At 37.0% G+C, this 13,674-nt stretch overlaps 1 protein-coding gene across 1 annotated transcript in view; it reads left to right on the top strand.

Annotated features, from left to right (window-relative positions):
- The window catches only part of POLR3A (RNA polymerase III subunit A), a 35,030-nt gene that overhangs the window by 7,511 nt on the left and 13,845 nt on the right, over positions 1 to 13,674 (top strand). The window contains exons 10-20 of the mRNA XM_054382156.1: positions 516 to 657; positions 750 to 890; positions 2,344 to 2,413; positions 3,100 to 3,227; positions 4,678 to 4,816; positions 6,528 to 6,692; positions 6,945 to 7,117; positions 8,034 to 8,145; positions 9,178 to 9,296; positions 10,606 to 10,743; positions 13,193 to 13,363. Coding sequence (XP_054238131.1) covers positions 516 to 657; positions 750 to 890; positions 2,344 to 2,413; positions 3,100 to 3,227; positions 4,678 to 4,816; positions 6,528 to 6,692; positions 6,945 to 7,117; positions 8,034 to 8,145; positions 9,178 to 9,296; positions 10,606 to 10,743; positions 13,193 to 13,363 — 1,498 coding nt within the window. The remainder of the gene's footprint in view (positions 1 to 515; positions 658 to 749; positions 891 to 2,343; positions 2,414 to 3,099; positions 3,228 to 4,677; positions 4,817 to 6,527; positions 6,693 to 6,944; positions 7,118 to 8,033; positions 8,146 to 9,177; positions 9,297 to 10,605; positions 10,744 to 13,192; positions 13,364 to 13,674) is intronic.

Below are 13,674 nucleotides of genomic sequence, written 5' to 3'. Positions count from 1 at the left end.
TCTATGAAGTTTAAGCTCAAGTGCACATACTAATGATAGTGAACTGCAATTATAGTTTTATTGTTTGGGGTTTTTTAATGACTGAGTCTTTCTTGTTTGAAGTAGAGGAAGTAGTGCAGCAATGAATGAAAAGAAGCGGTTTTTGGGTATGTTTACTGGGAAAGTTAATCTTCAGTCAGTTTATGGGTAGTTAGAAGTGATAGTATATGAGTGAAACTCCCTATACTCCATGATACAATTGACACAAATTCTTTATTTTTATAAATAGACTTCTTTCTTACATGTTGACTAATAACTATAGATTAATGTCACATCCACATTCATTATTTAAAATAGTAGTGGGGCTGATGTTTAATGATGCAATCCACAGCAGTTTTGTCTTACAGTTATTGTAGAACAAATACTTAAAGATTTAGTGGAAGAACTTACATTTAAAAGCGTAACTAATTTTCAGTTGTGTTTACGTTTTTCTCACTTTATTTCTTCTGAGTCCATTGTTATCTGTTACTCTTAAGGTTCTTGAAATATGGAAACCGAGAAAAGATGGCCCAGGAGCTGAAATTTGGTGACATTGTGGAGCGACATCTTATAGATGGTGACATAGTCTTGTTCAACCGACAACCCTCTCTTCATAAGCTGAGCATCATGGCTCACATTGTAAGTGCACACTCATCCTAAATTACAGGTAGTGCATCCCTGAATATGCTCGACTGCATGAGCATCAGTTGGTTTTGTTTGTTTTTCCCCAGGCAAGAGTAAAGCCTCATAGAACATTCAGATTTAATGAATGTGTCTGTACACCATACAATGCAGACTTTGATGGAGATGAGATGAACCTTCACCTTCCTCAGACAGAAGAAGCAAAAGCAGAAGCACTCGTGTTGATGGGGGTAGGTAGATGAGGTTGGAACCTCAGATGGGCTGAGCTCTGTATTTAACTTGCGTGTGAAATCTGAACTCTTATCAAGGTTCCTGGGTATAAGTAATGTACAACTGTGAAACTGCCCAAAAACTCTGCAAAAGGGAATTTAGAATAAATTAGTATTGTTGCAAAATGGTAATCTAGTAGACTTATATTTAGGATCCCTGGAAAACTCAGTTGTTTTCAGTAAGTAAATGTCATTAATATGTTTCTGCCTGACTTTTTTTGGTGATTGCTACCAAAATAGGTGGTTCTGTCGCCAAACAGATACCTACTTCGTTTCCTAGTCTAACACCCCAGCAGCTGCAGACAGACAGACCAACTGGAAATGAGGGAGCAATGTTGTTCTTGCATTGGAGATGGCAGTTTACTAGAGAAGGCAGGAGACAGTAGGCTCTTAGGGCACAGAAAAGAGGGAGAAGAAAGGGTAAATAAAAAGCGATCCAGTGGTTCCAGGCATTGATCTGTGGTGTGGAAGTAGTTAGGAGCCTGACTTTGAGGATTTTCTAGTACTTTGCTCCATCAGGGTGACTAAATGCCACAGCTGCTTTGGATATCATAGCATAATAGAATAATTGGGGTTGCAGGGGACCTTTAAAGGATGCCTAGTCCAACCCCTTAACAGTGAACGGAGGCATCTTTAATTAGATCATGTTGCTCAGTGCCCCGTCCAGCGTGTTTCTGGGGATGGGGCTTCAAACACTTCTCTGATGGTTCACCACCCTCATTGTAAAAACATTTTTCCTTGTATCTAATATAAATCTCCCCTCTTTTAGTTCAATTACCTCTTGTCCCATCACAAAAGGCCCTGCTGAAAAGATTGTCCCCATCTTATAGGCCCCTATAGCGGTTTGAACCATGTAATATGTATAATATATATGTATACTCTCCACTATCAAAATCATGATTTACAACTGCTGTATTTATGGCTGTGCTGCATTGCAACCCTGGAAAGGGGGCAGTGGGCTGGGTGTGAGTAACTGAAGCAGTAGTATGAATAAGACACCAGAAAACAGGGCTAGGGGAAGTGGCTAGCTTTATGACGTATCAGTAGGGAAAGTAGCTCCCTGTAGTGGGCATATAAGCCTTTGTCCCATCACAGGTTCTCAAAGCTAGCTTGTCTTCCCTTCCTTGTCCTGTTTGAACAGTAATCTACCAAACACATCAAGTGGATTGCAGCTTGTGCTTTGGAAACAGAATGTGTAATTTCCAATAACTGTACTCAAATTTGCATGGACTGTAGTGAACTGAAATATCCATTTTTTTTTTTTTAATTTTTCTGAAGACAGCTGTACTTCAATTTAGAGTAAGCTTCTCCCACTTTTGCAAAAGTAACTGTCTTAAATGGGAAGTTTCCTTCTGAAAAAAATGCAGTATCAGTCTCTTCAATGTGTAACTTTTTTGTTTCTTGTATCATATAGACAAAAGCAAATTTGGTAACACCAAGAAATGGAGAACCTCTTATCGCTGCTATTCAAGATTTCCTCACAGGTGCGTGCATCTAAAGTTATTTTAGAACTGTGTGATTTAACAGTTGTTTCTTCAGAATCACTTCCCTCTTTTCCAGAATTTTTCTGTATTAATGAAAAAATGTCTCCTTTCACATGTCAAAGTGCTATGAAAGTAAGACCACTAAGTCTGAAATATAACAATGTCTTCAGAAGCTCTGCTGATGCTTTCTGCCTTTGTATCTGCAGTTATTATTATTATTACCTTTTGCAGTGTTTCTGTGATTGAGAAAATGAATGCTTGAGACCTTTGTATGTGTTATGTAGGCAATGTAAACTGCTTATGATTATGGTAAAGGAGTTAAACTCATTAATCCAAAACCAGTTACAATCTACAGTAAGTATCTTCAAGTTTCCTTAATTCTTTGGCAATTGCCCAATAAATATAAGAAAGTAAGTGTACAAAGTAGTGCCAAGCCATTATTTATACCTGTGGGACAGAGTTTGCGAGAGAGAGTAGATTATAGAAGTGTACTGGTTGTAATTTTTAGAAACTTGAGTGTTGAGCAGTTAAAATTCTGGAAAGGATTTATAATTGAAGCTGTCTAAATGACAGTCATATTGCATAGTAAGTAGCTAACTAGTATTAGAAATAAATCATTGATGCTGAATATGCAATAGATTTAAAATTTTCTCATTTTGATGTGTCACAATTTTTTTACATTCTAGGTGCCTATCTTCTCACGTTAAAAGATACGTTTTTTGATCGTGCTAAAGCCTGTCAAATTATTGCTTCTATCCTGGTTGGCAAGGATGAAAAGATTAAAGTTCGTCTTCCACCTCCAGCAATTCTGAAGGTGTGTCAAATTATTTTTTAATATTATTAAGACTTCCACTGTTGCGTTCTTGACCCAATGATGTGTTTGGCAGAGACAGTTCTTGTTTTTTCTGACATCAGTTTTGTATGAGATGTTGTATTTGTATACTGTGAAGCGCAAGGATCAGAATTCAGCATCTGAGCTATGCAGAACCTGTTTGATAGTTTGTGATGCTGCACAGAGTTCATCTGGTGTAGTCCAGGTGCAAGGGTTCCTGTAGGGTTCCAACATAGCTTTGTGGCTACTCTGCTACTGTGTGACAAACTACTTTGTCTCTTAGTGGTCAGTAGAAGATAGATCCTTCTTAGCGACCACCCTGTTACTAGCTGTGCAGGCTGATAGGGGGCTAAGCAGAGAAACTATGCTATTGCTTGGGTGCCCTCACGTTATTTCCAGAAATGCTGAACGGTTTTAGGTTTCAGTGGAGATACTAAACCTGGGAAATAGTTTTAGTTGTTAACCTTGCAGTCTATTAAAGATTCGAGTGTTCTGTTGTCGTCGTTTTCTTTGTTACATCATGTACACAAAATATGTACTATGAAGGGCAGAATATTTGTCTATTTGCCACAAACTTGAGGAGAGCTATAGTATAATTGATTAGATTGTGGTCTGTTAAGCCTTTATTCACAGACATTTAAGGGTGTCTGATGAATTTTGTATTCAAGGCAATCAACATTGTTTGGAGACATTGTGGTATGTTTTCAGATTTGTTAAATACTGTTTTGCTGTTACGTATTGATATACAGTTTTTTAAATACTCTATTTCATTTCAAAATAATAACTGAAATATTAGGGAAATTCAGGGAGTGAAATCAAAATACTAGTGAATAAAACTAATTCAAAGCAAGGTCAGAGCATTTATGGGCAATATCTAATGTGATTTTTATAACTTTTGCTAATAGCCAAGAGCAGTTATTCTTCTACTGTTTCTGTCACTCCAAATTAATAATTCTAGCACTAGCTGTGACAGTTACTTACATTTAACTACAGCTGAGAGGAGTACATGATTGCATGAATCTTTAAGCTGCTAAAAATTTAAACCAAAGGTATTAGATAAAGAAGGAATTATAAATGTTCCAATCTGAGAAATGAAATGACAGCAGCAGCATCTTTTTTTTTTTCCCCCACTCTTATCAGAAAGGGGAACAGGACAGTAAGAGGAAGCAATAGAGGAGGAGCATATTTCTCTAAATGCATGCACATACTCTTTGCAAAGGATAACCATTCAGCAGTCAGTGGTTTTTGATCTGTAAGAGTGCATAATATTTACCTATTAAAAGGAATGCTGATATGCGCTTTTAAGAGTAGAGTTCAGTATAGGAAGATGCTCTATAGAATTTAATTTTACAATCAATTCTTGCTTGCTGTTTTGTTGTAGTTGCAGCATAGGCTCTGTAGTTCTAACTTTTTGTCCATTTCTTTCTCTAAGCCTGTAACACTCTGGACAGGAAAACAGGTTTTCAGCCTCATTCTCAAACCCAGTGATAACTGTCCTGTGAAAGCAAATCTACGAACCAAGGGCAAGCAGTATTGTGGCAAAGGAGAAGACCTGTGTTACAATGACTCTTGTGAGTGACACTTCTAAAGCTGTGTTTTGGAAGTCTTCAAAGAAATTGTAGCTATTTTTATTGACTTTGTTGCTGCTAAGCTCACTGTATAAATTAAAGCAGTACTTCACTTAAGTGTTCTTGAAACGAAAAACAAATTACGCTATTTTGCTCAAAAGTGGAATTCATGTTGAATACCAAAGCAAAGACTTCCATATTTTCTTGTAAAAAAAAAAAAAAATCCTTGCGTATGATTTTAGGCTTGTTGTGGTACTATTTGAAGGTGAGAAAGGTAAAAATGGAAGAAGCTTGGGAAATGCTTGTGCACAGGGCAAATGAAAAAATTCACTGTCTTAAGTGGGGGTGCTGATAGAGGGACTTGAAGTTAAACAGTGAAAGGAGTTAGGGTATGTAGGGAAGACAGGAATCCCTAGAATATCCAGCCATTTGTATTCTACCAGTTAGGTAGAGTTAGTGTTCAGAGGTTGTAGGAGATAAGCAAGGTTTTGCTTGTTTAGGTTGTAGGAGATAAGGTTTTGCTTGTTTAACATTCATGTGGTAGCAACTGGACGATGTCCTGAGCAGGAAGGATGAGCTCAGTTCCTTGCCACTCAGAAGTGTGAGTTAAGGAACCTAGGAGGAGCCACTGACATACAGTAATTCTGTAACAATGTTGATGTGAGAATTTGCCAGTTAGGACTCAAATCTACGCTACAATAGGCTCATGAGTTTCTTTAGAACACGGGACCACTTTGTAGTTGTGAAGTTGGTCATAAACATGACAGCATAATAGTTTTCAGCTTGTAAGGAATGTGGGGTGAAAGGCAATAAAGCAATCCTGTCCACTAGTATGAACATAGGCACATAGGAGTTCAGTAGTAGCAGGTGTTGCAAAAAACTTTTGAATTTCATTGGTGGCTCTGTTTAGTTTTCTGAAGAAACTTAATTTCTGAAGCAATAGTAATTTTTTCCAGAAAGTTCTCTGCAAATTCTTCGTAGTCTCAAGAAATCCTGGTATTGTATTTTGATTGTATATAATAAGTAACAGAACAGTGACTTCTGGGTCAAAAAGATTGAGATCCACTTAAATTTGATCCATCTATGTAAGCCAGTTCTTTGAAACATGCATAGTGCAGTTGAGGATGAGCATATATTGTACTGGTCTCTTAGAAAATAAACCTAATGTCCATGTGCAGAAGATACTTTTAAATTGGGTAAAGGCGATAACTAATAAAGAAGATTCAGTGCTTGAAATTGAAGATTCCTGATAAAGAAAAAGGAAGTAATCTAAAAGAGGTAGTCTGTACAGGCCTCCAGACAAGATGGATGTCATGGTAATGTTACTTGTAATTAAAAGTCATCTGAGTCCAGCACATGAGATTGATTGAAGACTTTATTCTGATGGATAAAGCTGAGTTTATTTTTGAGTTTATTTTAATTTTTTTAACAAAAAGAATTATTCACAATGTTCCTCACAAGTATTGAATTGGATGCAGTTCACTTTCAAAGGAGGAAGGGAAATAAGTTTTAGCTTAAGTTGTTACGGTCAGGTCATAAGCTGTTCCGCTTACATACTTACTCGTGCACTTACACAGATACAGTAAATATATATTTGGGTTTTGATCTTTTCATGAACAAAGCTCTTAGTTGAAAATGTAGTCCATAACAGATTACTGGAGTTTAGGTAATGTTTTAGAAAACCAATTCATTTTTTTTGCCTTTTTATTTCTAGATGTCACAATTCAAAACAGTGAGTTAATGAGTGGCAGCATGGACAAAGGAACCTTAGGTTCAGGATCCAAGAACAATATCTTCTACATCTTGCTGAGAGACTGGGGACAGGTAGAAGCTGCAGATGCCATGTCACGACTAGCCAGGCTTGCTCCTGTCTATCTTTGTAAGTCCACTTCCTTAAAGATTTTTGCTTCAAATATGGACTGTGCTTAAAAACAAACAAAAAAAAAAAACCAACACACAAAAACCAACTAGTTGTGAGCTGACATAAGTGGTGAAACGGCTGATTGTGCTTATGATAATCACATAATAAGAGAAAATAACAAAGTTTCCAAAACATTTCCTAGGTTTAATTTGTTTTACGTGTATGAGATTGAGCTATCCATATGTTTTTTATTTATTTTTTTAATAATAGCTAATCGTGGGTTTTCAATTGGAATTGGTGATGTAACCCCTGGGCAGGGTCTGCTAAAAGCTAAGTATGAGCTCCTGAACGCTGGCTATAAGAAATGTGATGAGTATATAGAAGCTCTGAACACTGGCAAGCTACAGCAGCAGCCTGGTTGTACTGCAGAGGAGACATTAGAGGTAAAATTTTTAATTTATATCAGTATATGTTTGGAGTATATTCAAGTAAATTGTGAAGTTCAAAGTTGTCTTCTGAAACCTAAAAATATGAGCAGGTAGAATAAATGGGGTCCATAGGTACATAATTTGAACTGAGTATTTAGGCTTAACATCTAGCTATTCGTATGCATCTTAAAACGTTAGCTATATACTAAACTGAGATTCTCCCTTCCTCCAGGCTGAATGTATTGGGGTGACATATATCAAAGAATAAAATTATGTAGGTAAATGAGATTAATTATATTTATCAGTATTTGCTTAGTTAATAAATAACGATAACGGTGAAGAACTTAATGCAAGAAGCGAAGCATTCCTTTAGATCAGTTCATATGCAAGTGTTTGCTTTATTGGAGGAAAAATGTTAAGTAGACTTCAGTTATGCTGGGTAAAAAACCTTTTTCGTGTAGGAGTTGCCATGAAGAGTAGTGAGTGTTGCCCAAAAGCTTATTAGAGACCTAATGAAGCCAGCTGAAGAATATTCTTTTCATTTTCTTCAGTGGTTTCATTTGTCTTCTTGGCTGGTCAATATCTAGTTTTTACCTTTAACATAAGTAGAAAGAAAAAAAAATCCAACAAGAACCAACCAGATAATCCCACCTTATGGTGAACTATTGGCATAGTTCTCCAGTTTGAAGTGACAGTCTGGCTGCTCACAAAAGAGGTTATCATGTCCTTTGTTCCCCTTGTCTTACTACAACAAAGACTTCTTGTGCAGCCAACTTTTTGTGCGAGGTTAAAGTTAGGTTTGCCCAAAGCCATGTCTTGGTTTCTTTCTCATTATGATATTTTAAATTCCTTTTGGCTGCTGAAGTGATAGAGTACTGTTTGTGCATTGTGTTTTTAATGAGTGATGAATCTCTGAAATCTTGGATTTCAGGCCTTAATCCTTAAAGAACTCTCTGTTATCAGAGATCACGCTGGCAGTGCCTGTCTCAGAGAACTGGACAAGAGCAACAGTCCCCTTATCATGGCTCTTTGTGGTTCTAAAGGTAGGGACAGCTAAGCTTTGAAGTAGAAAGCTTGCTCCACCACTGTTCTCAAAATTACTCTTCTATCGCTTATTTTTATATGTTCACTTAGTTGTGACTCTTCTCAGTAAGTATGGGTTGGGTATAGTTAATTAGATAGTTAATTAGATACATAGTTAATTAGATATATAGTTAATTAGAAATATAGTTAATTACATAATGTGATATGCCAGTTTTTTTGTCTTTACATTTTTAGTACAAATTGAAAAAACATTCTTTTGGAACTTCAGCTGTTCTTAAAACTTTTATTCATTCATCAGTAAAAAGTATCACATACAAAAATCAACTGCAAATGATAAATTCAGAATTGAAACGAGTATATTTAAGTCATCTTCACTGCTTTGTTTCTGAAAAATCATCAGTATAGTAAGTACTTGGGTTATATTTAAATTCTTATCCTTTGAGAATCTGAAGTAATCATTTAACTGTCTTTACCTGTCTCTAATGAAGTGTGGAAAGCCTTGGCATGACATGCTGTTCTCCTAAAGAAATACTGAAATCTTAAGTGCGTAATTTTGGGGGGGAAGGTACTGTTTGCAAACATGTTTAGCAAATAAAATTTCTGAGTTAACAATTTAATTCTCTGAGACTTAATTTCTTTTAGGAACATTCATAGACGCTGAACCCTTCATTAGAAATATGGTTAAAATACATTTATTGAAGAAATTGTGAAGCAATTGTATAAAACACAATCCATAATACAAAAGGTGATATAAGGACTAGTCAAATAGTGGTGTCATGACTCTTTATGACCAAAATAGAAATTTAAAGACCAGTTTTAGCTGTATCATAGACTAATTTAGTTGTCACTCTGCATAAATGCTGAAATTTACAGGAGAAGTAACAGAAAAGCTTTAACTGTTGAAGTTCTAAATGTAATTTTGACAAATTACAAAGCCAAATAATACATCTTCATAGAAGTGAAGCCAGCTCATCAGAGGATATTCCACATTTGCGAGTGACAATTTTTTGTTTGTTTTTTTTTCTTTTCAGGCTCTTTTATTAATATATCCCAGATGATTGCTTGTGTAGGTCAGCAGGCTATCAGTGGGTCCCGAGTTCCTGATGGATTTGAGAACAGATCCTTGCCTCACTTTGAGAAGCATTCCAAGGTAATCTATATATTTACAATACTGCAAAGAAATTTACTGTAAAGAACTCACTTCTGAATGTCATTTGGGTAACATTGTGAATTGTCACAGGATGTCTGCTTAGCTTGGATTTTACTTCTAAGCTGCGTTCAGCCTTTTCTCATTTAGTGAAATTGAAGTAGGTCTGATGCTACGTTTTTGGTTCTCTTAAATGTTTTATAAATTATTTGTTAGTTTCTCTTGCATTCAGTTTCACTGCACTAAGACTCTTCAGGAGAACTGCTGGATGTGTGTTCAGAGAGCTGAAACATGCCAGATAAAACCATTCTTGAGCCTGTGTGTTGGATTTTTTTTTTTTCCACTACAATAGGCAGACATCATGGGTTACTCTGAACATTCTGTGTGTGAATTTTGTTCTACATGAAGCAATTAGGAGTATCAATCACTTGTTAATGTGATTAATTCAGTGAGATTAGTTAATTTTTTTTAACTGTGATCTGAAATGTAATGATGGGAAGAGAAGATTCTAGGCACCAGCCATCAATCTTGTTAATGTATTAGCTCAAGTGTCAGATGGTAGCCATGGCACTTGCATTTGTCACTAAATGTCAATTTCTGAGTTATGTAATGTAAAATCTTCTGTTCTGAATAAGTTAAAGAATTAAAAATACTTCATAGGTTAGGCCAGAAAGGAAGATGTAAATTTTAACTACATTTTGTACTGATTTAGTTAAATAACAGCAGAATGTAATCTAAGATGAACCTCTTTGTAGGCTATATGTTATTCTATGTGATCATAGAGGCAGTTCTGTTTATTTGACTTAAAGGAGTGTCTGCATAAAGTTCTTTTGGCAAGAGCTTTTTCAGAGGTGAGAGCAAACCGTTAAAAATAACTAATTTTGTATGCATCCATTGGTATTTTTTCTGGTTTCTTTAGTCTTCACCACTGCAAATACCTTTGTTATGCTATTGCAAAATGAACGTTCTTATCACCCTTTCAATTTCTGCCACTTTAAGGAAGGCTGAAATGTTAGAAGTTGGTGTAGTGTTTGCAAGGAATGGCTAGAAGCATGCCAAGGCTTGCAGGAGGATCAAAAAAGTCTGTTAGATTAGTTTGGAAGGGCAAAGCGAAAGTTTTCAAGTCTGTGTTCAGATCTACATTACAAACATTGAACTTCAAAGCTAAATGCAGCTGAAACAGTTGTTCTGTGTTTGGGTATGTATTTGCTAAGAATCTGAAATAATTTAGATTACATACAATCCATTTTTTGTAACATGCATCTAGAATGTACCTTGAATGTACCTTGCTTTTCCCTGCTCTTCTCTGTAGCTCCCAGCCGCAAAAGGGTTTGTTGCTAACAGCTTCTATTCTGGATTGACTCCCACTGAATTTTTTTTCCATACAATGGCTGGTCGAGAAGGTCTGGTTGACACAGCTGTAAAAACAGCCGAAACTGGATATATGCAGGTCAGTGTCAGAGGAGTTGGAGTTTTATCAGCATTGTAAAAGGAGTATGTTTCTTTACGTGCATGTGGAGGTGAGGGGTGGGGGAGAAGTGCATACATGGTGTGTGTTTTTTCTGGAACAGAGTGTAATTTATTCTGTGAAATATGTGACTGTGCTCCATGAGTCATGAAGTTTGTAAACCAGACCTCAGGCAGGGCTACAGTAACATGCTTGTTACTTTCTGCGTGGTGTGTGTTCTGAAAACCCATGTGAGTGATGGAAGGTTTGTCCATACATTATAATATAGAGTTGGGAGTGCTTTTTCAGATACAGTATTTCAGCAACGAGAAACAGAAAATACAAGTCCTTGGTTTGGACTATTTGAAAGAGGTTGTCTGGGTTACAGAAATATGACTGAAGTTCCATTTTACTATGTGTCCTCTGGGTAACAGGCCCCTTGACGATACAGACTTGGTCTTCAAGTAATGAAAGTTGTTAGTGTCTTTGGCTGTATCTTATATGAAAACAAATGTCCCTTCAACAAAGCTTCTTAATACTATGAGCAGCCTTAAGAGTTGTGTAAAAATATTTGTATCTTCCCAGTATAAAAGGCAGGAGGAAAGCCAAGATAATTTGGGGCTGGGGGACATGTTCAGAGATATGCAAATAACTTTACAAAGATTGAAATTGCTGTTGCTCTGGGTCACTAGTTAGACCATTTGTCTCTCAAGCTAACAATGATATTTGTGTGTGTAACTATATATAGAAATATGCAAATACAGTATTGTAATTATGAAAAATATTTTTCTTCAACTTGCAGTCTACATGAATAAATTGGAGCACATAGACTTTGGAATTAAAAAAAAAATCAACAAACAACTTTTATTGCATCTTACCTTTTTCCTCCTTAATGAAAAATATTGCCCATTTATATTCTATAGTGATCTTACTTACTTTGATAGAAGAGGTTTTAAGCACTGGTGCTTCATAGCGTGCTGCCTTTTTTTGGGAGATGCGAGAAGGAAGATGGTAGCAAAGGGATTTCCAAACAAAATTATTTAACGTAAGAGAAGTAGCTAACACTGGTAGAAAAACAGGGGGACAGAGTGTCTGCTCAGCAAGTTTGCTGATGATACCAAACTGGGAGGCTTGGCTGATACGCCCGAAAGCTGTGCGGCAGCCATTCAGTGAGACCTGGACAGATTGGAGAGCTGGGCAGAGAGGAACCTAATGAGGTTCAACAAGGATAACAGCAGAGTCCTGCACCTGGGAAGGAACAATAAACTGCACCAGTACAGGTTAGGAGGCAATCTGCTAGAGAGTAGCCCCATGGAGAAGGACCTGGGAGTCCTGGTGGATAACAAGTTACCTATGGGACAGCAATGTGCCCTTGTGGCCAAGAGGGCCAATGGTATCCTGGGGTGCATTAAGTGGAGTGTGTCCAGCAAATCGAGGGAGGTTCTCCTCCCCCTCTATTCTGCTCTGGTAGACCTCACCTGGAATATTGCATCCAGTTTTGGGTTCCCCATTTCAGGAGGGATAGGGATCTACTCAAGAGAGTCCAGTGGAGGACTACAGGGATGATTCAAGGACTGGAGCATGTGCCCTATAAGGGGAGGCTAAGAGACGTGGGGCTTTTTCGTCTAGAGAAGACTGAGAGGGGATTTAATACATGTTTATAAATATTTGAGGACTGGGTGTCAAGAGGGAGGGGACAGGCTCTTCTCAGTTGCACCCTGTGATAGGACAAGGGGTAATGGATATAAAGTACAGCACAGGAGGTTCCACCTCAACATGAGGAAGAACTTCTTCACAATGAGAGTGACAGAGCACTGGAACAGACTCCCCAGAGAGGTTGTGTTGTCTTCTTCTCTGGAGGTTTTCAAGACGCAACTGGATGCATTCCTGTGCAACCTGTGCTAAATTACCCTTCCAACCCTTAACATCCTGTGATCCTATGAACAGCACCTTGTGGCTCTGACAGCTGAACTTTTGGGGTTTTGTCAGTGAAAATAATCATTGGCTAGTTTAGCTTCCATATGCAAAAAGAAATAAATGTGATTGGAAGATTATGAATATTATGTGAAGAAATCCACACCACTTCCTCAGCCTATAACAGGTTCTTGCAGCTTGCATTATGTTTCCTATATGATGGAATTTCTAAATGTGGAGAGCTATGTTGTTACTTTATTTTACTATTGTTGGCTTAGGGTTGGAATTATAGATGATCCTTGTGGTCCCTTCCAACCCTGACTGATTCTATGATTCGTGTTCTGGGGAATGTACAGTAAAGTCCTAGGGATAATGTGTGACATAAAATAGGTTTTCATGCCTGTTAATCACTCTTTCGGATTTATTTCCAGAGTCTAGTTTCTATACTTTTTGTTTAAAAGTAAATATTTTTATTTTAAAAGATCCATTTACTTTCCTTGGACACTTAATTTTTTGTATGTGTTTTTCTTTCCTTCAGAGGCGACTAGTAAAATCTCTCGAAGATCTTTGTTCACAGTATGATTTGACAGTTAGAAGTTCTACTGGTGACATTATACAGTTTATTTATGGAGGAGATGGCTTGGATCCTGCAGCCATGGAAGGGAAGGATGAACCACTGGAATTCAAGCGAGTTCTAGATAATATCAGAGTAAGGATTACTGAAATTTTTGTTGAATATGAAAAGATTGTTAATAAACACGTTGGAGGAAGTAATTAATTATGGGGAGAATTGTTACAATTGGGGAATTTATTTTGAAATTAACCTTTTGAGTGGTCATGCATTACAGAATTTTTTATTTTTTTTTACATTAGAACAGAGCAACTAGCACCAAACTGTAAGCTGTGAAAAACAGAATTTTCTTCTGTGCTTAGACAAAAAAGGCCCTAAAGGGCCTAATAGCCAACTCACTAGAGAAAATACTGCTGGCTTGATTGGGTAATAGATTGGACTTGGATTAC

This window comes from Indicator indicator, chromosome 7, assembly GCF_027791375.1.
Source record: "Indicator indicator isolate 239-I01 chromosome 7, UM_Iind_1.1, whole genome shotgun sequence".
Lineage (NCBI taxonomy): Eukaryota > Metazoa > Chordata > Aves > Piciformes > Indicatoridae > Indicator > Indicator indicator.
This window is presented reverse-complemented; position numbering and strand designations above follow the sequence as displayed.